The sequence below is a fragment of the Symphalangus syndactylus genome, chromosome 11, assembly GCF_028878055.3.
Source record: "Symphalangus syndactylus isolate Jambi chromosome 11, NHGRI_mSymSyn1-v2.1_pri, whole genome shotgun sequence".
In the NCBI taxonomy this organism is placed as follows: domain Eukaryota; kingdom Metazoa; phylum Chordata; class Mammalia; order Primates; family Hylobatidae; genus Symphalangus; species Symphalangus syndactylus.
In genome coordinates this window covers 134112333-134135601 of record NC_072433.2, presented here as the reverse complement: position 1 = coordinate 134135601, position 23269 = coordinate 134112333, and the positions used below count along the sequence as shown (strand labels likewise).

Sequence of the window (23269 nt, the reverse complement as noted above, 5' to 3'; positions counted from 1 at the left end):
GACGCGGACGCCAGGCGCCTGCGCACAAGGCGCCTGCGCAGACATCACCCCGCGCCAGGCCTGGCGAGCGCACCCCGGGGGTGGGGCGGACTCACGTCAGCAACCCATCGTCCGATCCCGTCCATTGGCTGAGAGGTAATGCGTGCTCCCGGCTAGCCGCTGATTGGTCGGCGCGCGAGCAGCCGGGCTCGCACGGGCCAATCCTGTGGTAGCGCGTGAGGCGGCAGAGCCCTCTGGGGTGGGATTGCGGGCCGTAAGTGGCTGTGGAGCTGGGGACGCAGCGCGGTGGGACCATGGCCTCGGAGAACCCGCTGGCGGCAGTCACTTGTACCGCCCCGGTCAACATCGCGGTCATCAAGTACTGTGAGTGCCGCGGGCCGGCCTTGGACGGGGATGGCCGAGAGCGAGGCCGGGTACGCGGGGGTCGCGCGCTGATTCCGCGGCGCGCTCGGTCCTGCCCTCCCAGGGCCTCGACGGACGGGGAAACTGAGGCTCAAGGAGGGGCGCGGCGGTGGTCGGGCGGGGCCGCGCGCTCCTTCGCGTGACGAGCTCGGCGCCACCTGTTACCCCGCGACGGCTGCGGCCCCTGCAGGGTCGCCCGGCGCCTGCCCATTAGCGATTACCGAACTTTATCGAAATCATCAATCATCGATTCCCATGAATCGTAAGAATCCGCCGTGGTGGTGCGCGTTTGTGGCTCCAGCTACTCGGGAGGCTGAGGCGGGAGGATGGCCTGAGCCCGGGAGGTCGAGGCTGCAGTGAGCCGAGATCGCGCCACTGCCCCCCAGCCCGAGACCCTGTGTCCCTCCCTCGCCCCGTTTCTCCCAATGGTAACCTCCAAGGAGCGCTAACGGGGGGCCCGCAGGCCCACATCCGTGCGGGGGAGGCCGGTCCGCACCTGTGCGTTCATAGCCCCGCCCCTCCCCTCGCGCCGGGGTTACCTGGCCGCCACTGACCGCTCATTTCTGTAACGTCATTCAAAATGTTCTGAAACTGGAATCACAGTATGTGGCCCACCCCACCCAGTATCTTTTAAGTTTGTCTTAGTTCATTCAGCATAGAATGTGGACGTGCCCCGGGATTGTATCAGTGCTTTGCCCCTCTGTTGCTGAGCCAGTCCGTGGAATCCATGGACCACCCCCTAGCCAAGGCCTCACCCCGTAAAGCGCATCTGAGGTTTTCTTTTTTTGTTTTTTTTCTTTTCTCTTTTCTTTTTTCTTTTCTGTTCTTCTTTTCTTTTCTTTCTTGGCGCCGCCACCACGACTGGCTAATTTTTTTGTGTTTCCCTTACCAATAAAGCTGCCATAAAATGTTGTGTACAGCTTTTTGTGTGAAGATACGTTTCCATTCTTCTGGGATGAATGCCCAGGAATGCGGTTGCTGGGTCAGACGGTAGATATATATATGCCTCTCTCTCTCTCTCTCTCTCTCTCTCGGTTGCTGGGTCAGATGGTAGACATATGTATGCCTCTCTCTCTCTCTCTCTCTCTCGGTTGCTGGGTCAGATGGTAGATATATATATATGCCCCTCTCTCTCTGTCTCTCTCTCTCGGTTGCTGGGTCAGATGGTAGATATATATATGCCTCTCTCTCTCTCTCTCTGTGTGTGTGTGTATACCTATATAGATATATGTGTGTGTGTATATATACATACATATATATATATTTTTTTTTTTTTAAAGAAACTGTCGAATGGTTTTTCAGAGTGGCTGGGCCATTTTGCATCCCTGCCGTGATGCAGTTTTTCCACATCCTCACCAGCATTTGGCGGAGTTGCTGTTTTTCATTTTAGCCGCGTCCTGGTAGGGACGTGCTGACAGGATGCTGTGGTCCTCATTTGCCTTTCCCTATTGGCCAGTGATGTGAAGCATCTTTCTTTGTGCTTATTTGCCATCTGTGGGTTTTCTTGGTGAAATGTCTCTTCATGTTCTGTGTCCATGCTCTAACTGGATGGTTTGCTTTTTTACTATGAGTTTTGAGAGTTCATTATAGATTCTAGGCTGGGCACGCTGGCTCAAGCCTGTAATCCCAGCACTTGGGGAGACTGAGGTGGGCGGATCACCTGAGGTCAGGAGTTTGAGACCAGCCTGGCCAACATGGTGAAACCCCCGTCTCCACTGAAAAAAAATAAAATATGTATTGTAGATATTAGTCTCCTGTAGGACATGTGGTTTGCAGGTATTGTCTCCCAAACTAGCTAATCTTTTTGTCCTCTTAACAAAGAGCCAGTTTTTCATTTTAAAGAAGTTCAGTGTATCAATTTTGATGTCAAGTCTAAGACCTCTTTGCTTAGCCCTATGTCCTGAAGATTTTCTGCTTTCCTCCAAGTTGTAAAGGATTGCCTTTTATATTTAAGTCTGTGCTCCACGGTTGTCCAGTTAGCCAAGAAAGGCTATCCTTCCTCTATTGAATTGCTTTTGCACTTTTGTAAAAAAAAAAAAAAAAAAAAAAAATCAGCTGGGCATGTTTGTGTGGGTCTATTTCTGGATTTTCTCTTCTGCCTCTTTTTTTTTTTTTGAGACAGAGTCTTGCACTGTCACCCAGGCTGGAGTGCAGTGGCACAATCTCGGCTCACTGTAACCTCCGCCTCCCGGGTTCAAGCAATTCTCCTGCCTTAGTCTTCCGAGTAGTTGGGACTACATGCACGTGCCACCACACCTGGCTAATTTTTGTATTTTTAGTAAAGATGGGGTTTCACCGTGTTGGCCAGGCTGGTCTCAAGCTCCTGACCTTGTGATCTGTCCACCTCAGCCTCCAAAAGTGCTGGGATTACAGGCGTGAGCCACCGCGCCTGGCCTTTTATTTTTATTTTATTTATTTTTTTGAGACAGACTCTCACTGCGACACCCAGGCCGGAGTGCAATGGCGTGATCTCAGCTTACTGCAACCTCCGCTTCCCGGGTTCAACCGATTCTCTTGCCTCAGCCTCCCGAGTAGCTGGGACTACAGGTGTGCACCACCACGCCCGGCTAATTTTTGTATTTTTAGTGGAGACGGGGTTTTGCCATATTGGCCAGGCTGGTCTGAAACTCCTGACCTCCAGTGATCTGCCTGCTTCAGCTTCCCAAAGTGCTGGGATCATAGGTGTGAGCCACTGCACCGGCCAACAGTGATATTTATGGAAACTTGTCCACTTTCTTGTAACGTTCAGAGACTCTGGTCTTCTTTAAACCTTCCATTTAGGCCGGGCGCGGTGGCTCACGCTTGTAATCCCAGCACTTTGGGAGGCTGAGGCGGGAGGATCACGAGGTCAGGAGATCGAGACCACGGTGAAACCCCGTCTCTACTAAAAATACAAAAAAAAATTAGCTGGGCGTGGTGGCGGGCGCCTGTAGTCCCAGCTACTCGGAGAGGCTGAGGCAGGAGAATGGCGTGAACCCGGGAGGCGGAGCTTGCAGCAAGCCGAGATTGCGCCACTGCACTCCAGCCTGGGTGACAGAGCGAGACTCCGTCTCAAAAAAAAAAGAAAACCTTCCATTTGAGCTGGTTTTTGATAGCGCGCTGGTGGAGGAGGGGCGGGGGTGCTGGCTCATGATAAGGAGGCAGAAGTCCAGGTTTGCCTCCCCACCAACGCTGCCCCATCCCCACCAGGCCCTCAGGAATTCCTGAGTGTCTACTTGGCCTCTGACAAGAGCCGGCAGGTCAGGGGAGTCCAGGCTCCCGTGTGCTCTCCGCTGACTCCTGGGGAGGTGAAAGTCCCTGCTCCTTCAGGGAGGGAAACGGGGCGGGGCACTGTTCCAGCCTGGAGTGTGGGAGGAATCTGTTTCTTTTTTTCTTTTTCTTTCTTTCTTTTTTTTTTTTTTTTGAGAAAGGGTCTCCGTCTGTCGCCAGGCTGGAGTAAGTAAGGGTGGAGTGCAGTGGTGCCATCTCGGCTCAGTGCAACCTCCTCTTCCCAGGTTCAAGCGATTTTCCCGCCTCAGCCTCCTGAGTAGCTGGCATAACAGGCACGCATCACTACAGCCTGGCTAATTTTTGTATTTTTAGTAGAGACGGGGTTTCACCATATTGGTCAGGTTGGTCTCAAACTCCCGACCTCAGGTGACTGGCCCACCTCGGCCTCCCAGAGTCCTGGGATTACAGGTATCAGCCATCGCGCCCGGCCTGCAAAGTGCTGGGATTACAGGCGTGAGCCACCGCGCCCGGCCAGGAGTCTGTTTCTGTGTTGCTAGGCTGCCCTTCCTGGTCCCGCTAGGGAGGGCTGGCTTTGGTTGGCAGTTCCAGCTTCTGCAGGGCTAGGTCTAGGGCAGGCAGAAAAGAAAGCCCGGGGGCTCCCCCTGCACTGTCCTGCAGCCGCCCTCTGTCACCCGTGAGAGTCTCACCTGTGACGTCCAGGGTCTTAGTCGTCCTCAGTGGGAGGAAGAGGAAGTCCCCCGGCCCACCTTCCTGAAGGCAGAGGTTCGCCCGTCCTGTCAGGGCAGCCTCATCCGCCTGCAAGGAGGGCCGCTCGGTGCCGCGTGTGAAAGAGCCTGGCGAACTGCAGAGCGTGGTTCTCTGCCAGGTGTCCGCATTTATCACCCCTGGAGCTGTCCGCCATCCCCAGAGACCTCCCGTTGCACAAAACCGAGCAGATTGTGTGCTCAGCAAAGACGCCGTGCAGTAAGACTTCAGCTGAAGCGCTGCGCAGTGCTCCCGGGGCAAACATTTCCTTCCGGGCTTTCCGGAGGGTTGACTTCACTTGCTGTCCCATGGCCGTGCTGGGCAGGAAGGGTTTATCCCGGATGTTCCTGGGGAATATGAGCAGTGAGATTTGAGGAGTTCTCAGAGCTGGGCTCCTTTTGTTTGGGAAGATGGAGGGGAGGCAGGCCGCGGTCGGAGTGATCCGCACCTGGGCACTCACAGATGGTGGAGTAGAAGCAATGAAGGGGCCGGGAGTGGGGAGGGAGGTTGGCTGGCCTCCAGCTCTGCTCTGGGAGCCTGAGCTCCGTGGGGTGGAAGCAGTTATTGCAGGCCGGGGTCTAGCAGGAGGGGCACACAGGTTGTGCGGTGAGAGACAGGACAGAGGTGGATGGGGGCTGTGGGTGGGGGGTGGGGGCACCTGTGGGGAACGCTGGGTGAGGGTGGGCCGGGAAGCCCATCGGCGTGGCCCTGGCTGTTCATTACAGGGGGCAAGCGCGATGAAGAGCTGGTTCTGCCCATCAACTCCTCCCTGAGCGTCACTCTGCACCAGGACCAGGTATGTGTGGACTGATGACTAAACACTACAGTGCCACTTCCAGAACATTTATAGAACAGTGGGTACCAGTTGGGTATGGTGGCTCCCATCTGCAATCCCAGCACTTCGGGAGGATCTCCTGAGCCCAGGCATTGGAGACCACAGTGAACCATGATCGCGCCACTGCACTCCAGCCTGGGTGAAAGAGTGAGACCCTGTCTCTGAAACAAAAAAATAATTGGTACCTTTTTACCTAAAGGCTAGGGTGAGATGGCTTAGCGATGGCTCCCAGCCAGCACGCAACGTCTGTTCCATCTCCCAGTATTAGGAGAGCTGAGCACAGCACACACATGCCCCCAGGTCTCCTCACACATGCGCACACCGTGCCCCACGGGCTCCCCTGGGAGTCCCTGTCTCTTTATTCAGGACAAGCCTTGGTTGGTCCACAAGGTGTGGCCCACGCTTTCATCCCCTACGGGCTTCCCCCCTGCCCTCAGCAGGGCTGGCCTTGCTCGAGTGGGCAGCCACGAGGCTCTCTCAGTAGAAAGGGGTACCTGGCTGGCATCAGTCCTCAATGCTGGCCTCTGAGGTGGCCCTGGGTTTCCTTTTCAGTTAAAAACCACCACAACAGCCGTCATCAGCAAGGACTTCACTGAGGACCGGATTTGGCTGAATGGCCAGGAGGAGGACATGGGGCAGCCGCGGCTCCAGGCCTGCCTGCGGGAGAGTGAGTTGGGGTCCCCGTAAGCCCATGCCTCCCTGTTGTCAGCAGAGTCCGAGCGTCCAGAAAGTGCTTCTGCCTCTGTGCCCCTCCTGAGGCAGCAAGCGGCGTGGCTGGGAACCAGACATGCCCGCTGGGCTGCCAGCTCCAGGGCAGTGGCCCACCTCAATGACCAGCTGGGCTTGGGTCGGTCTGGGGTTTTCCCGGGTAAGAAACTCTCCACGAGGAGTCTGGCAGGCAGAGGCCTGGTGTTCCGCTGTGACCCCGGGCAGGTGGGCAGGAGCAGGGCGGGCAGGGTGCTGATGGCTGGGCCACACGCTGTCTCATTGTCTCTGCAGTCCGCTGCCTGGCCCGGAAGCGGAGGAGCTCATGGGATGGGGACCCGCTGCCCTCCAGCCTCAGCTGCAAGGTGCACGTGGCATCGGTGAACAACTTCCCCACGGCTGCGGGCCTGGCCTCCTCGGCGGCGGGCTATGCCTGCCTAGGTGGGTGCCCACAGAGACCTGCAGGGAGCCACTTCATGCGCTTCCCGGGTCAGGGAGCCCACTGCTGGGCCTGGCTAAAAGAGCATCCCCTCACCCCAGGCCTCCCTGGCCTCTCTGGAGTTGTTCAGTCTCTTCCCAGGGCACATCTGAACATTTTCATCTTCCAGTTGCAGCTGGCATGGGGCTCTCGCCTGTGATCCCAGTACTTAAGAGGCTGATGGGGGAGAAGCACTTTAGGCCAGGAGTTCAAGACCAGCCTGGGCAACATAGTGAGACCCCCATCTCTACAAAAAATAAAAAAATCTTCCAGTTGCTCCATGTGGAGCCCTGTAGATCGTCAGTGATAGAAACCACTTCAAACGGGCTCAGACCTACAATAGCGGTGATTTTGTGGCTCACATAACTGAGGATTCCAGTGGGCACAGCTGGTGTCAAGCCCCGCTGGACCCAGCTCTCTGCCCGCCCCAGGCCACTTTCTGGTGGCTTCCCACCCAGTGTCAGAGCCTGTCCCCACGGTAGTGGTCTCACACCATCTTCACCCCTCAACTCCAGGGATGATGCTTCCTGGCCCACCTGGGCTCCAGCGCCTTCCCTGAACCACCCTCAGTCACCAGGGCCGTGGGTGACCAGACCTGGAGGTGGGGTTGCCCTGCTGGAGCCCTGTGGAACGAGGGGAGAAGGTGGCCCCTGTGCTGGGTGGAGTCCAGCTCTCTCCTGGCATCAGTCCCTGCCCCATACAACCTTAAAATTCCTTCCCACCCTCAAAGCCTAGCTTGGGCGTCCTCAGGGGCCTTTCTCCCCTCTTCCAGGGGGCTTCCTGCTCTGCCGCAGGTACCTTTTGTTGCCCTTGTCGCAGGCCGCAAGCTCTGCAGGCTGTGAACAGAGAGTGTCCGAGAGCAGAACTAGTGGAGGTGGGGGACAGATGGCTGGGCCGGTGAATGCTGGCTTCGAAGGCTGATGGCCCAGAAGCCCTGTCATCTGGAAATCCCCATTTGCCGTGGGGTGTGGGACATTCCTGGGGCGGTGAGCTGTCAGGGAGCACAGCACAGGCAGCTCTGAGGACCCTCCCGAATCCCCATGCCTGCAGCCTACACCCTGGCCCGTGTCTACGGCGTGGAGAGTGACCTCTCAGAAGTGGCTCGCCGGGGCTCAGGCAGCGCCTGCCGGAGCCTGTATGGGGGCTTTGTGGAGTGGCAGATGGGAGAACAGGCTGATGGGAAGGACAGCATCGCCCGGCAAGTGGCCCCCGAGTCACACTGGCCTGAACTCCGCGTGCTCATCCTTGTGGTGAGTGGGGTGGGGCGGGTGGAGCGGCAGCCAGGTGGCCTCTGTCCCTAGTGAGGGCTGCTGCTGGGAGCAGGAGCGAAGGCATCCCATCCAAGCTTTGCTTGGCTCCTGGGGTCAGTAGGGGCTGAAGAAACAGAAGCGTGGCTGAGTGCTCAGGAAGCACTCCCATGCGGCGGGCGCCGCCACCCACTGGGATCTAGAAGTTGCCCCTGCATCACCCCTGCTGTGGCCAGGAGGCATCCGTGGTCAGGCAGGTGGCACTGACTCCCACCCCCGCTGCCTGCATTGGCTGAGGGAGGGCCGAGTGTTTGGGGCTGAGGTCCTTGGGGCTGGCCCCTTGCAGGGTGTGGCCCAGGCTGTCTCTCCCTCGTGCAGGTGAGCGCTGAGAAGAAGCTGACAGGCAGTACTGTGGGCATGCGGGCCAGTGTGGAGACCAGCCCCCTGCTGCGGGTAAGGCCAGAAGCGGGCGGTCCCAGGGCCCTGGGAGTCATGCTTGTGCCCAGCTCTGCCCTCACCCTCTGTCTGGGCCCAAGTGTTCTCACACCTGCAGCAGCCCCGCCAAGACCAGGTGGAGAAGCCAAATGCAGAGATGGGGCTTGAGCCGGGCCTCCAACCCTGGAGTCTCTCGTTGAACCCTCTGCTGTCCAGACCCCAGCGGCTCCATGGGAAACACCCTGTGCCTTGCAGTTCCGGGCCGAGTCCGTGGTGCCCGCGCGCATGGTGGAGATGGCCCGCTGCATCCAGGAGCGAGACTTCCCCAGCTTCGCCCAGCTGACCATGAAGGACAGCAACCAGTTCCACGCCACCTGCCTCGACACCTTCCCGCCCATCTCTTACCTCAATGCCATGTCCTGGCGCATCATCCATCTGGTGCACCGCTTCAACGCCCACCACGGGGACACCAAGGTGATGGGGGCCGGGAGGGCAGAGGCTGCGCTCTCGCGCTGTAGCGCGTGTCTAGGCTTGTGCTGCCGTGGAGACGGCCCCGGGACTCGCGTGCAGGGCAATCTATGTCCGAAAGCTCGGCCCTGCTGTGTGCGAAGCGCACTGACCATCCGTGTTCTTCTGTTTCATTTTGCTTCTTGACGTGCTCGGGTCACAGCCCCACCACCTTTTTCCTGGGTTCACAGGCAGAGGTGTCAAGTACCAGGCACATGGGGTCACAGCTCCACTCCGGTGTGGCCCTGAGGGCCTAGACTGAGCTCTTGGAGAGCCCAAGGCCCCCTGGCAGACCAGAGGGTTGGGGGGACAAGGGCCAGGCACCACGTGAATAGCCAGGGTGACTGCTATGGGTTCCAGGTGGCGTACACCTTTGATGCGGGCCCCAATGCCGTGATCTTCACCCTGGACCACACTGTGGCTGAGTTTGTGGCTGCTGTGAGGCACAGCTTTCCCCCAGGCTCGAATGAGGACACGTGAGTGTGGACCCCTCCCCTCCTCCTTTTTGGGAGACGGTGCCAGGAACTCTGGTCGGAAGAGACGGAGGCACCTGAAGGCTGTGGCACTGAGACAGGGAGTCCCAGGGCAGGCGGCAGTACCCCGAGTGTGGGAGCCACGGGCAGGGTGTCCCCATAGAGCCATCCCACAGCCCACGTCCATAGGGAAGAAAGGCCGCTCACGCGTGTGTGAGCAACGCCCAGGGTCTCCCACCTCCTGAGAGCCGGCGTCCCCTGCAGCTCGGGAGCCCACAGGCTCGTATCCTCTAGAACAGCGGCTTAGGAAACACACACGCACTCCCAGAAGCGAGTATGAGTGTCCGACATTTTGCAGGAAAGGAGTCAAAGCCCCTGATTTGCCTTCTTACCGAAGTGAGTTAGAGCCAGTCAAGGCGGCCGCGTGTCGACCCCGCCCCTGCAGTTGGGTGTCTTTTCTTGGGTGGGGTCCGGCAGCTGCATCTTGGCACCACAGAGCCCCCATGTGCGCCCTCCTCGGTGCACAGCTTGGCCCGGCCTCCTTACGCCCTGGGCGGTTGACTTCTTCCCTCCCGTGTTTTAATGGTGTCTTATTCTCCATGTGAGAGGTGCCTCCAATTTAAGGGTGTCTGGAAGCGTGTGGGGATGTGCGTCTGTCCCGGCTGGGAGCAATAATACCTTCTAATGGTCAGGGGCCTGCCCTGTGGGATGGACTCAGACCCACACCCCAGGACTGCCCTCCTGGGAAGCACCAGGCTCGTGGCTGCTGCTCCGGGTGGGGCTTGCAGGCTTCCGCTGTTCTGCAGAACGCAGTGACGAATGCACCAGCTTGAATTGGGCACTTCCCTGAGCTGTTACCCCATGGGGCTTGGCAGCACCCTTGGCCAGATGTGGGTCCAGCCTGGGCATAGCTGTTTACCATATAACCTAAAATTTACTGTCTCAGCCATTCGAGAGCATACAATCCTGTGGTGTTGAGGACATTCACATTCACAGGCTACATTCACATGTAGCCACCACCTCCAGCCACCTCCTTAACTTTTTCATCACCCCTAAAAGAAACCGGTCCTCACAGCAGCCACCTGCCGTCTCCCCCTCCCTGAGCCCTGACAGCCAGGAATGCACCTCCCGTCTCTGGACTTGCCTGTTGTAGATTGTTGCAGACGCTTAGAGAAACAGATGCACTCACCATGCCCCTGCCCGGCTTTTCCAGGTTTCTGAAGGGGCTGCAGGTGAGGCCGGCCCCTCTCTCAGCTGAGCTTCAGGCTGCGCTGGCCATGGAGCCGACCCCGGGTGGGGTCAGATACATCATTGCCACTCAGGTGAGGCCTGGGGCTCAGCCAGTACCCCCGGGGTTTCCTTTCCTGCCAGAGGGGCCCGCCCAGCCCCCAGAGCCCTTGCAGGCTCAGCCCACCACCCTGTCCCTACCGTGTCTCAGGCAGGAAGCCAGAACGCCTTTGTTCATTCATTTGCTGTCAAAGTGGACATTACAGGCCACTGGCGATGCGCAGAGCAGCAGGGCTGCGCTGGGGGTGGGAGGGTGAGTCTGACGCAGGCTTGCAGGGAGACAGGTGGGAAGCATCAGGCCCCTGAATAGGGAGCGCCTGGGGTGGGGGCCCCCCCACCCCGACCGCCCCAGCAGACCGGGGTTCCTGCTTTCCGACCTGCTCTGAGGGCCAAGCCTGCATCCAGCTATCACGGCCGCCCGAGCCATTGCCTCCACCTTCCTCTCAGGAGCTGCGTGCACAGGGCTGCCTGTTCCCAGGCTCTGTGGTTCTCTGTCCACCCCGTGACAGAGGCAGTGCCCCGGGCAGGGGGCTTGCAGCTGGCAGGGGCGGCTGTGCCTGCAGGAGCTGCGTGTGGGTGTCACCACTCGGGCGCTTTAGCTTCTGACCAGGACCCACCGGAAGGGCGACTGCACACTGCTACCCTCCTGTGTCCAGCCCTACAGATGCTGGGCACAGGATGAGGTGCTGCCATTCCTGGTGACGTGACATGGATCTCTACCCCCAGGTGGGGCCAGGGCCTCAAATCCTGGATGACCCCTGCGCCCACCTCCTGGGTCCTGATGGCCTGCCGAAGCCAGCTGCCTGACCGCCTCAGCAGGACCACACGTCGCTTGGAGAAGGGGTGTCCTCGCCAGAGCTAGGGAGTGGGTGTGGTGGGCTGGCCGGACTACTGGGACATGTGGGTGGTGGCTTGACCCCGGGCCCATGGACAGCTTGCTGTGGGGCAGTGCAGGGAGTCCTGCGGCCGCCCAGGTGTCAGGAGAGGTCCCCACCGAGTGCTTCAGCTGCCCCAAGCTGCACCAGCGCTTTGCCAAGATGGGATGGGGTGGAGGTATGAGAACTGGCAGAGCCTCAGTGCAGCAGGGCTGAAGGGCTTTCTCACCCCAGCTCTGGCTATGCCCAGTTCTCTGAGACGGGAGCTCAGTGGGGAGGTGGTGTCCCTCCGACAGGCCAGGGAAGGGGTCACTGTGCTGGGAGCAGCCTCTTTGGGCCTCAGGAAACCACCATGTGCCTCAGATGGTGGCTGCCCACAGTGCTTCTGCTGAGACCCTGCCCCAGGCCCAGGTGTGGCTGGAATGGTGGCAGGAGTGGGCATCAGTGCGGCCCTGGTGGCCATGGGGAATAAACCAGCATTGCTGCCTCCTGCTTCCAGCTGTTTTTCTGTTTCGTAAACCAACATCCCGGGGTTCCTGCTCCGAGTGACCCTGGGACCTATCAGGGAGTCCAGGTGTGCCCCATGAGGGCCTGGGGGAGGGGCAGGCTGGGCAGAGCCACAGAGGGGCTCCCCTCAAACCCCACATTGGCCCAGGTGGGACCCTCAGGAGCAGCCCCAGGTCTAAAGTCTTCCCATGGGCGCTGGCCTCACCATCCCCCCACCAGCCCCTGCCTCCCGTCCCCAGGCCAGACATGACGGGGCCGTCCCTGCATTCTGTGCTTTCCCAGTTGTGCACATCCTGTCCCCTCCCTCGAGTCTCAGTCACAGTCCAGTGACCTGGTGAGGGGAGGCCCCCCGCAGCGTCTGACCCAGGCCACGCCTGTGCCAGCCCAGAGCCAGGGGGAGGAAATGGGGGCTGGGCCTCTGGTCCTCACAGGGAGGCCACCCTTGTGTTTGGTAGCATCAGGGTGCAGAGGTGTTCCCGGGCTGTAGGGGTGACCCCCCCGACCCCCCAAGGCTCTGGAAAGGCCGGTTTGCTCAGGAAGCGACCTTCACACCTTTTTCTGCTATTAGAAGCCTCGTTGACACGGGACCCTCTGTTGGGCCCCGAGCGTTGGGCAAGGGCACTTGTCAGTGCTTGAGAGCTGAAGTTTGGGAAGCCCTGGGGAAGCGCAGGGGCTCCCCGCCTAGGCTGGGGCTGCCGGGCAGGGCCCCTCCTATGCCTCGGCGGGGGCTAGAGAGGGCGGGGGCAGAAGGCTCCGGGACATCCCTGCACCCTACAGACGCGGGTCTCCGCCCAGCCGCGGTTACCTGGGGGGCTGGGGGCGGGGCCTGGGCGGGGCGGGGTTCGGCGGGGAGCGCGGGGGCGGCAGTGCTCGCCTAGCAGAGTCCCAGCCGGGTTCGTGCCGCCATGGGGCAGATCGAGTGGGCCATGTGGGCCAACGAGCAGGCGCTGGCGTCCGGCCTGAGTGAGTGCGCGTCAGGGACGATGGAGGCTGCAGCCTGGAGGGGTGTCCCAAGACCCCAGCCGGGACCTCGGGCTACTTACAGGGCGGGGAAGCGGGGCGCCAGGCGGGCCAGTCTGGGCCGGGGTCAGGCCAGGAGGGTGCGGGGAACGGGGACGGGACCCTCAGGCCGCGGGCTGGAAAGAGGAGTTCTGAGACCCCCAGTAGTTCCTTTGCAGACCCTGCGGAGCGCGGGGCCCCTCCCCCATTCCCTTCTCTCGGTCCCCCGACTCCGCAGAAGAGGAAGTTGCAGCGCAGGGGAAGAGGCGGTTCAGCCCCGGTGGTTTCCGGGGTCACCGCCCCGAAGCCCCCGAGTGAGGGCTCTGGCCTGGGCATCGGGACAAGCTCCCCTGCCCCTCGGTAGCCAGCTGGCCTGGAGGTCGCTCTCCCTGGGCTTGGGGTGCGGAGTGGGCTCATGCCCTGGGGCTCAGCCCTCCCCATCGGGAGTCTGCGCTGGAGGCGGCCTGGGATTTCACAAGGCGCTGAAACCACCCAGTGACGGCCCTGCCCAGCCCAGCTGCACAGGCGCTTTGCTCTTGAGGTGGGATGGCACGGCCCCCAGTCACCCTGCTGCGCATTTGCTCAGAGGTTCTGGTGAGGGCAGCAGACTCCATTTGGAAATAGACCCTCTTGGGACCAGGGCCAGGGAGTGTAGGGCCCAGCACGGGTGAGGCTGGGCTCAGGCGGGGTCTGAGGGCAGAGGTACCCAGTGCAGCAGCTCCAGGAAGGACCTGCACCGGGGGAGGAGTGCCTGGGAACGGCCTGGGGGCTGAGGGTGAGGAGGAGGGGCCTGCTGCCACCACTCCCCTGGGGCTGTGAGCGCCCTCCCTGTTGTCTGGACAGTGCGTGGCAGCGGCAGCGGGAGCGGGAGCAGAGACCTCAGGGTGGGAGGCCTGGAGCATGGGGCCCTGCAGCCCGTCCTGTGCCCAGCAAAGTCTCCGCCTGCTTCCAGTCAGCGGCCAAGAACGCGGTGGGTCAGTTCAGACAGCTCTCCCCAGAGCCGCCCATGAGACTGTCACCCCGCCTGCCTTGCACTCCCTACAGGAAGTAGAGGGCTGAGGGCACTCAGCTGGGAGCCAGGAGACCTGGGCTCTAGTCTGGCCTCTGCTGAAACCCTCCACGGGCTCCTGGCCGGAAGAGTTAGAGCCGGACTGGACGCCCTGCGCGGCCCGCCCTGTCCTCCCGGCTCTGAGGCCCCCTCCTCCAGCTGCGGTGCTTCCTTTCTGTTCCTAGATCTCCTGAGCATGCCCCAGGGCCTCTGCACAAGCTGCTGCTTCTGCAGAGCCTCATGGCTGTCTCGTTTATTTCTCAATTCAAATGCCACCTGCTTGGGGAGGTCTTTCCAGAGCGTGCAGCCCCAGGAGGCAGCTGGCCCGGAGACAGCAGGGCTTTGACTAAGAGTCCCCCCTGTACACAGCAGGTGCTCTGTAAATGTGGCTGGGTGCCAGAATACATCCTCAGACCTCCCTGGTGGCACCAGCAGCAGCTTTGCACCCTCTTTCGGATGGCAGGCTCGGGACCAGGCCGGTCCCCCAAAGATGCATGGACAACAGGCTGAGTAGATTCAAGGACACTGCCCTCCCCTCCTCTGATGCACACAGACAAACCCAGAGTTAATGTGTAGCTGGGCTCAAACCAAGAATAGGAAATCTTCAAACGAGACCATGTGGAGACAAAAACAGAATGGCTGGCAGGGCAAGGTGGCTACACCTGTAATCCCAGCACTTTGGGAGGCCGAGGCGGGTGGATCACGAGGTCAGGAGATCGAGACCATCCTGGCTAACACAGTGAAACCCTGTCTCTACTAAAAATACAAAAAATTAGCCGGATATGGTGGCGAGCCCCTGTAGTCCCAGCTACTCGGGAGGATGAGGCAGGAGAATCGCTTCAACTTGGGAGGCGGAGGTTGTAGTGAGCCTAGATCACGCCATGGAACTCCAGCCTGGGTGACAGGGCAAGACTCTGTCTCCAAAAATAAGAAAAAGAAAAAGAAATAAAATAGTAGGAAGGACCAGGCATCGTGGCTCACGCCTGTAATCCCAACACTTTGGGAGGCCAAGGTGGGCGGATTCCCTGAGGTCAGGAGTTTGAGACTAGCCTGGCCCATGTGGTGAAAACCTGTCTCTAATAAAAATATAAAAATTAGCCTGGTGTGATGGCAGGCGCCTGTAGTCCCAGCTACTCAGGAGGCTGAGGCAGGGGAATTGCTTGAACCCAGGAGGCAGAGGTTGCAGTGAGTCGAGATCGCGCCACTGCACTCCAGCCTGGGCGACAGAGCAAGACTCCGTCTCGGAAAAAAAAAAAATAGTAAGGGGGAATATTGGACAATACCCCCCCCCAAAAATGTGCAGAAATAGCCATATCAGACGAAACCGAAATTAAGGCGAAACAGCTGACGGGTTAAGAGGAACTCCGTATCAGGAGGAAAGAGACGCTCCCCCAGCAAGATACAGAAACCACACTCGGCCTGTTGGCTTTCAGCGCATCAAACAAAGACTCGTGGTGACAAGGGGGTCCATTCGGGGGTCCCAGAGCCCACTGGGAACTGCAGGTCGGGCCGTCCTTGGCCACTCCTGGGACCCAGAGCCCGGGCATGTCCAGCACCCCCTCCGCCAGCCCATGCGCCACAGGCTGTGCTCTTCACCAGCACAGAGGGGTGCTTCCTGGGGGTGTCCCCAACCCTGTCACTGTGCTGTGGGGATGGGTAGGGGGCAGCTCTGGGTGGCCTGGTGGCCCACAGTAGGTAGAGAAGGGGGGTGGCCCAGGCCCCCGGGACGGAAGCCCCACAGCGCCTGATCCACTTCTCCCTGCAGTCCTCATCACTGGGGGCATCGTGGCCACAGCTGGGCGCTTCACCCAGTGGTACTTTGGTGCCTACTCCATGTATCCTTCCACATGAGGCTGGGGTGGGTGGGGAACGCCCAGGGCAGAGCTGGGGAGCCACTTCACAGTGAGCTGTTTGCCTCCGCTCCCCACCACCGCAGCCAGGCTGGGACACAGGGTGGGCTGTCCATGGGTTGGGCAGCCCAGGCCCCAGCAGCCGGGCCCCTCACCAGGGCCATGTGGTGGTCAGCGGCAGACCCGCCAGTCTGAGTCCTGGTGAGGGGTGGGCAGGGGGTATCACCAGAGGGCCAGCACTGAGGCCTCCCCGTTGGACTGCTGGGATTCCCTCTGCCCCCTCCTGTCAGTCATCCCCCTAGACCGGCCCCTCCACCTCCTCTGCCCCATCTCACCCTGCCGCCCAGCTGCCCAGCCGGACCTCGGGACAAGGAGCACTGGGCAGAGTGGTGGGAGGGCGGGTGTGGGCAGCCCTGAGTGCCGGACCTGTTGGAACCTCCCGTGGCTGCCTCCTGGCTCTATGACCTCAGGCAGTGGCTGCTCCCCACCTTTTTTGAGACAGGGTCTCGCTCTGTCCCCCAGGCTGGAGTGCAGTGGTGCAGTTGTGACTCATGGCAGCCTCCACCTGGGCTCAGGCCACCCTCTTACCTCAGCCTCTGGAGTAGCTGGGACCACAGGCACACACCACCGCACCTGGCTTTTAAATTTTTTGTAGAGGTGAGGGTCTCACTATGTTGCCCAGGCTGGTCTCAAACTCCTGGGCTCCAGTGATCCTCCCGCCTCAGCCTCCCAAAGTGCTGGGATTCCGGGCGTGAGCCACCGTGCTTGGGCCCCTCTCTGTTGTCTTCAGTAAAGGGAGTTCCCTGTGGCCCCTCAGGCTGAGCCGGGCTGTTCCTTAACCACATGGCATCAGTGTGGCGGGCGTGTTTGTCTGCCTGCTAGAGTACCCCCGGGGGAAGAGGAAGAAGGGCTCCACCATGGAGCGCTGGTGAGTCTCCTCCTGCTCTGGGGTCTCCCAGGGCTGCAGGGCCCAGGCAGGGCTCACAGGGTCGGGGGGGAGCCTGGTTCCTCACTTGGAGGCTCCGGAACCAACCCTTGGATGCTTGTGGGTAAACCAAGGCCGGTGCCTGCCCGGTGTGTTTTCTGGGAGGAAAGAGGCCTGGGTGCCCTGGGGTGGTCAGCAGGGCAGCAGGGGAGTCCTGAGTGGAAGAGGCCCAGCCGCGCTGTCTCCCCTTCCTCCCCCAGGGGGCAGAAGTACATGACCGCCGTGGTGAAGCTGTTCGGGCCCTTCACCAGGAATTACTACGTTCGGGCTGTCCTGCATCTCCTGTGAGTCCCCGCCCTGCACCCCCTCTAGGGCTCAGGAGGGCTTGGAGCCGACCCTCCCAACCATCCCACCGGCCGGGCTGCCTGGACAGGAGCCTCCCCCACTTACCTCGATGTTTTTCCAAACAAAAATTCGGGTCCCCGGCTGTGGCAGGGCCCCGGAGCTTGTGTCTGCTGTCTAGTGTGCAGGATTTGTAAGGATCCGCTCCAAACCTGAGTAGCTCCGATCCGTCACTGTGGTCTGGGGCCAGCAGGCCCGGCTGGGGGGGTCTTGCCTGGGCTTCCTGGTAGGGTGGAGGGTTCCGTGCTGTGTGTCTGGTGGTTGCTGCTGGCCGAGGCCAGGACACCCACACGTGGCTGGTTCCTCCGAGCAAGTGCCCCAGAGCCGCTGGTGTCCACATCAAGGCCGAGAACACCCAGGACCGAAACAAGTCCGGGTCAGCGCACTTCCCCTGGGTCTGCGTTGTCCTGAGACTTTGCAGCCCTGGGCCGCGCAGGTCCCCTTGGTCCGCGGTCTGCCTTGTGCTGAGACTTTGCAGCCCCGGTCCGTGCACGTCCCCTGGGTGTTCGTTGTGCTGAGACTTTGCAGCCCCTGGCTGCGCACATCCCCTTGGTCTGCGGTCTGCCTTGTCCTGAGACTTTGCAGCCTTGGCCCCCAGACCTGGGGCTCCGTTCCCCTTTCTGAATGCCCTTCTGTGTTCCTGCCTCCCACCCCCTGTCCCCCAGGCTCTCGGTGCCCGCCGGCTTCCTGCTGGCCACCATCCTTGGGACCGCCTGCCTGGCCATCGCGAGCGTCATCTACCTGCTGGTGAGTGGTGCCCTCTGAGGTCGGCCCCGGTCACCCCACCCCCAGCCCCTGCCCTGACACCCTCAGACACGCATGGCCCTTGAAGCCAGCTCTGTAGGCTGAGCCAAGGTTGGGAGCAAGTGCGAGCCCGGGCGTGTGCTCAGAGCACGGCGGGGACGCAGCGGTTGCTGTTGCCGTTTTTGGCGTGTCTCATGTGTCGGGTCATTTCCTTGCATTTCCGCATTAACCCACACCACAGCCCTGGGAGGGGTACTGGGGTCCCCACTTTACAGACAAAGATGCGGAGGCTCAGGGAGGTGCTGTGGCTGGCCTGGGGTCATGCAGCCGACCGTGCCTGGGCTGGGGTCCCTTTATCAGGCTTTTCTCACCTAAACCCTATTCGCGCTGATTCATGGGCGGTGCCAGGATGCAGCCATTTTCTTAAACTGCTGACACCTGGGTTTGGTTTATGAACACAGCACCCTGTTAGAGGGCTGCCCATCCCATGGGATACAGTGATCTTTCTGAGCGGCCAGGGATGGGTGGGAGGACAGGGCGCAGCCTGGCCAGGCCTTGGCTGAAATGCCCTCTGCCTGCCCTGGGCTCCGGAACAGACGGCTGCAGGCCACCTCTCACTGCGGGGGTCTCTGGGTACACAGAGCCCTCAGACTTTGCTTATTTAAATCCTTTTGTCCATAGAGCCAAGTCCTTCCTGCCTGCAGAGGCAACTGCCGTTCCCTTGCTGTGCGTCTTCTAGTGTGTGTGCGTGTTAAATGTGCAGCACTTTCTGTGTACGCCTTCCGCGCGTGGAAGTGGAGTTCTGCTTCAAGGCTCACTGACCTGCCCCCAGCACCGGCAGGACGCTCCTTTAGAATCCCTTCCTGCTGCCAAGCACTCATCTGGGCTGTTGCTTTGTTCTCCAGGGGCCACCCACATGCCCCCCATCTCCCTGCTGCCACGCACAGCTAGTGGCTCCTGGAGACCTCAGGAGGAATTCCTTGTGCTAAAGCCAGAGAGGAATTGCTGGGTCAGGCATCACCCTCTGCACCGTTCACCCTGCCGGGCTCAGCTGCTCCCCAGCAGACAACCCACCACCAGCCATGCGGCCCTGTCTCCCCCACCGTGCACTAGGCTTTCTCCCACGCTTGCCAGTTTCACAGCACGAGCTGGACATGTGGAGCTTGGACTCGCCCTTCTCTGACTGTGGATTTGAGCTGTTGGAGTTTCTTCTCCCTTGAGTTGCCTGTTCATATCCTTTGCCTATTTTTCTATTGTGGTTTTTGTCTTTTTTTTTTTTAAGACAGAGTCTCGCTCTGTCCCCCAGGCTGGAGTGCAGTGGCGCGATCTCGGCTAACTGCAAGCTCCGCCTCCCAGGTTCACGCCATTCTCCTGCCTCAGCCTCTCCGAGTAGCTGGGACTACAGGCGCCCGCCACCACGCCCGGCTAATTTTTTGTATTTTTAGTAGAGACGGGGTTTCACCGTGGTCTCGATCTCCTGACCTCGTGATCCGTCCGCCTCGGCCTCCCAAAGTGCTGGGATTACAAGCGTGAGCCACCGTACCTGGCCTTTTTTTTTTTTTTTGTGAGACGGAGTCTCGCACTGTGGCCCAGGCTGGAGTGCAGTGGCGTGATCTCGGCTCACTGCAAGCTCCGCCTCCTGGGTTCACGCCATTCTCCTGCCTCAGCCTCCTGAGTAGCTGGGACTACGGGCACGTGCCATCATGCCTGGCTAATTTTTTGTATTTTTAGTAGAGATGGGGTTTTACCGCATTAGCCAGGATGGTCTTGATCTCCTGACTTCGTGATCCGCCCGCCTCGGCCTCCCAAAGTGCTGGGATTACAGGCGTGACCCACTGTGCCCGGCCTGATTGTGTTTTTCTGAAGTTGTAGGAATTCCACATATATTTCAGCTATTGAGCCTTCGTAACCTTTAGACACGGGGGATGCCTTCCTGCTTCCTGGTAAGGGTCTGTTAACTTGGCCCATGGAGTCCTTCACTGCACGGAAGAGCAGAGGTTTCCCCGTTCACTTGCTCTATGGTCTGTGCTTTGTGAAAACACCTTTCCCTGGCCCTGGGTCCTACGTTCACGTTCCTGCATTTTCTTCTATCAGCCTTCTAGTTTTGCTCTTCAGGGCGGAATGTTTCTGTTTTGGAGTTAGGTGGGATCACACATGTCCAGTTTCTCTTTCTGCTTCATGATGTATATGATGCGACATATTTTCTACCAGATATTATGGGATAGAAGATGAAAAGCACACACTCCCAGGTCCACTTGACCTGTTGCAGTGGAACCTCTGGGCCTGGGCCCAGGAGTCTGTATTTTTAGTAAAAGCCAGTGGAATCCTGTGTTCTTCAAGCTGTCCCCCCACCACCCCCATGTGCAGAAATGCCTGGGCACCCTTGGGGGGCTGCCGGCCAGGGTGGGTGAATGGCGCCCACAGACGGAGCAGGGCCTGCTACTCTCCTGGGCCACCCTTCCTGCTGGGCCTCAGGTGTGCCTCCCTGCCTTCTTTGCCCTTGGTGCTTTGGGGGGAGAATTTGGGTGCTAGAATTTGCATCTGGGAGTGTCCACCAGGGGATCTTCCAGAAGCCCAGGGGTTCCGGCCCCGCTCCTGGCATGAAGAAATAGCTTGGGCTGGTGTCAGGCCGACCCAGGTCCTGGCTGTGTGGCCTCGGGCGTGTCACTTAACCTCTCTGAGCGGCAGTCACAGCATCCCGCGTGGGATTCAGACTTGAGCCTGTCCCGGGGCCCCTAGCGGGGTGGGCCTCCAGGGAAGGAGGGCGGACGCTGGGGCGCGGCCCAACCCCTCAGTGCCCCGCAGGCGGCTGTTCGTGGCGAGCAGTGGACACCCATCGAGCCCAAGCCCCGGGAGCGGCCGCAGATCGGAGGCACCATCAAGCAGCCGCCCAGCAATCCCCCGCCGCGGCCCCCGGCCGAGGCCCGCAAGAAGCCCAGCGAGGAGGAGGCTGCGGCGGCGGCGGCGGGGGAACCCCCGGGAGGTCCCCACGCCAACCCCATCGCGGTGACCGACGAGGTGGTGTGACCTCGCCCCGGACCTGCCCTCCCGCCAGGGGCGCAATAAACGCAGCCATGCCTGGAGCGCGTGAGCCTCTTGCCTGGGGCCGGTGGGCGGGGCCGGGGTAGCGAAGGTTCCCGAACCCTGGGCAGGCACCCCGTTTCCTGCCAGCCGGGCCGCATTCCAGTTTCATTAGCATCAGCATCGCCTTCTCAGCAGCACACGAAATCTCGGGTACCGTATATTCCATTAAATATAGTACCTGGATTCCAGGTGTGTGCCTCCATAGAAAGGTCCTCCCAGGTCTGGAGGAGGCAGCGGAGCCCTCCCTTGACAGCTCTTCCAGGCCCTGCAGACACTCCACACCTAACACCTGCCTAAGGGACTTGGATTCCAGAGGAGGCCGCTGCCGTTAAGTGAAAAGGGAACAGGGCTGGAGCCACGTGGTGAGCCTCTACCCTGCACCTCTTTTCTGTAGAAGCTGGTGGCGGATGTGCCCTTGTTTGCCCCCACACTGATGCTGGGGGGCCCTCCAGCTGCCCAGGACACTCAGGCCAAGTTGCAGGGCTTCTGGCCACCCCTTCCGCTCACTTGTGCGGAGGCCGTGGCTGGCTGCACACGCACCTGCCCACAGATCCTCACCACCACCCCAGCCTGGTGCCCCCAAAGCTTTGCCCGGCATCAGCCATATCCCCCACCGTTGGACTCTCGCCGAGGCACCCACTCCCCTGAGGCCGGAGAAGCCCTTGCCTGCTGCTTGCCCGCCTGCTCTCCAGCAACTCACACTTCAGAGCCAGGGTGCTCTGCTCCTGGGGCCTTCAGAATCCATCCCCTACCAGCCAACACTCAGCACCACACAGACGTCTCAATCCAGCCTCATCTCAGCCGTCCCCCCAGGTCACCAAGCTTCAGGTCACCCTTGAAACCCCCACACCCCCACATCCAATCCTGGCCCAAATCCAGACCCCAGCTACATGGGCCATCCCCATCCAGGCCACCTGCCGCCTCCTGCTCTGCCCTCACCCCCTGAAACCATCCTGATGCTGCCATTGAAACCCAAAGCCCCACCCCAGTGCCTCCAGCTCAGAATCTGCAGGCTCAGAACCCACAGGCTCAGCTCCCTCCAGTGACAGCCACAAGCTTCTGACGGCCCCAGGGCAGACGTGATCGGCACACGCAGCAGCGCCCTGCCCTGCCCCCGCGGTCCCCCTCTCACCTGGCGTCAGCCACACAGGCCACTCTCTGACCTTTGGACACACCCAGCATGTGTCTTCTCAGGGCCTTTGTGTGGGCTCTTCCTGCTGCCTGGAGCTGTTCCCTGCGTGGCTGCCTGGCTCCTCCCCTTCAGGTCTTCGAGGCCCCCCTGACGCTCTGCTTGGAACTGCAGCCCCTCCCCCAGCGCCTCTGTCCTGGACTTGTTCACAGACTAAACACTACTTGTTTCGTCAGTCGCTGTGGGGGCAGGAGGGCTTTTGACCATTTTGTTCTCGGCCTGTTCCCAGTGCCAGGTGCTTAGTAGAAACTCATATGGCTGGGTGCAGTGGCTCATGCCTGTAATCCCAGCACTCTGGGAGGCCGAGGTGGGAGGATCACTTGAGCTCAGGAGTTCGAGACCAACCTGGCCAACATGGCGAAACCCCGCCTCTACTAAAAATACAAATATTAGTTGGGTGTGGTGGTGCACGCCTGTACTGGGAAGCTGAGCCGGGAGAATCGCTTGAACTCAGAAGATGGGGGTGGCAGTGAGCTGAAGTCACACCACACTGCACTGCAGCCTGGGCAACAGAGTGAGACCCTTTCTCAAAAAAGAAAAGAAACTCAATAAATGTGTTGAATGAAAATTCCATCTCCTGGACAAAGGCCACCACCTCCAGGAAGTCTTCCCTGAGGCCTCCTCCTCTGGGAGTCTGAGTGGAGTCCTTGTTCTTCTGTGCAGCCCCTCCACCCCCATCTCCAGGCACCTGGACGCAGTAGGTGGGTGAGCCAGCGGGCCAGGCAGGGGAGGGGCTAACAACTGCCCAGTAGCCCCATAGCAATGTCAGCCCTTGGGGCTGGGGGCCTAGAGACTGAGACCCTGAGACTGTCACAGGCTTGGGCCCCCTTTCCACGACTGGGGCTGCTCACCTCGGGGCCCCTTAACTAAAATCTCCAACAGAGCCTGGGCCCCGGAACGTGGCTAGTTCACCTTCCGGGAGGGCGTTTTGCCCTTGGCTGTTGATCTGAACCACGAAGGCTGGGGGCCCTGCCTTGAGCCCACAGCCCTGCAGTTCCTCCTCAGAGACTCTTGCCTTGGGGGCCGAGAGGGTGCCCCTAGGCGCTCACATCATTACAAAGCGTAGGGCTTAAGGCTGTGCTTGGGGAAGGAGGCTGGTTCCTGTTCCCGGGGTGTCCTCAGGGGAGACACTGGGCAGAGCAGGGACACCTGTGCTCCCCCGTGCTAAAGCTCAGCCCCACCTGTATGCACTGCTCGCTGCTGCGTAGACCTTTCTGGAAGGACGCCCCAGAATTGGGTCCGTGGCTGGCCTGGACCAGGGCTGAGCGGGAGAATGTCGCATTGCATGTTGGCCTCTGGGGA

At 60.3% G+C, this 23269-nt stretch overlaps 2 protein-coding genes across 6 annotated transcripts; both read left to right on the top strand.

The window, feature by feature from the left end:
* The first annotated feature begins 166 nt into the window (after positions 1-166).
* On the top strand, positions 167-11711 carry MVD (mevalonate diphosphate decarboxylase). 4 transcript variants are annotated; one of them, XM_055232787.2, is made up of 10 exons: positions 167-363; positions 5103-5173; positions 5765-5879; positions 6212-6358; positions 7446-7645; positions 8021-8095; positions 8333-8551; positions 8945-9060; positions 10271-10379; positions 11071-11711. In XM_055232787.2, the coding sequence occupies exons 1-10, from the start codon at positions 294-296 to the stop codon at positions 11149-11151; spliced, it is 1203 nt and encodes a 400-aa protein (XP_055088762.1). In that variant the 5' UTR covers positions 167-293; the 3' UTR covers positions 11152-11711. The 4 variants fall into 4 exon arrangements, with proteins under 4 accessions (XP_055088762.1, XP_063468617.1, XP_063468618.1 ...); XM_063612547.1 differs by having other exon boundaries at positions 205-363; positions 11001-11711; XM_063612548.1 differs by having other exon boundaries at positions 254-664.
* An 824-nt stretch (positions 11712-12535) lies between these two features.
* Positions 12536-20777, top strand: CYBA (cytochrome b-245 alpha chain). 2 transcript variants are annotated; one of them, XM_055232785.2, is made up of 6 exons: positions 12536-12689; positions 15539-15608; positions 16477-16551; positions 16809-16892; positions 17616-17697; positions 20500-20777. In XM_055232785.2, the coding sequence occupies exons 1-6, from the start codon at positions 12632-12634 to the stop codon at positions 20719-20721; spliced, it is 591 nt and encodes a 196-aa protein (XP_055088760.1). In that variant the 5' UTR covers positions 12536-12631; the 3' UTR covers positions 20722-20777. The 2 variants fall into 2 exon arrangements, with proteins under 2 accessions (XP_055088760.1, XP_063468626.1); XM_063612556.1 differs by having other exon boundaries at positions 12549-12689; positions 18376-20777.
* Positions 20778-23269: the final 2492 nt, after the last annotated feature.

Coding starts and splice junctions, on each gene's coding strand:
- CYBA (XM_063612556.1), top strand. CDS start 12,632: ATGGGGCAGATCGAGTGGGCCATGTGGGCCAACGAGCAGGCGCTGGCG. Junction 15,609..16,476: donor TACTTTGGTGCCTACTCCAT/GTATCCTTCCAC, acceptor ACATGGCATCAG/TGTGGCGGGCGTGTTTGTCT. Junction 17,698..18,375: donor CGAGCGTCATCTACCTGCTG/GTGAGTGGTGCC, acceptor TTTTGTCCATAG/AGCCAAGTCCTTCCTGCCTG.
- MVD (XM_055232787.2), top strand. CDS start 294: ATGGCCTCGGAGAACCCGCTGGCGGCAGTCACTTGTACCGCCCCGGTC. Junction 5,880..6,211: donor CCAGGCCTGCCTGCGGGAGA/GTGAGTTGGGGT, acceptor TTGTCTCTGCAG/TCCGCTGCCTGGCCCGGAAG. Junction 6,359..7,445: donor GGCGGGCTATGCCTGCCTAG/GTGGGTGCCCAC, acceptor CCATGCCTGCAG/CCTACACCCTGGCCCGTGTC.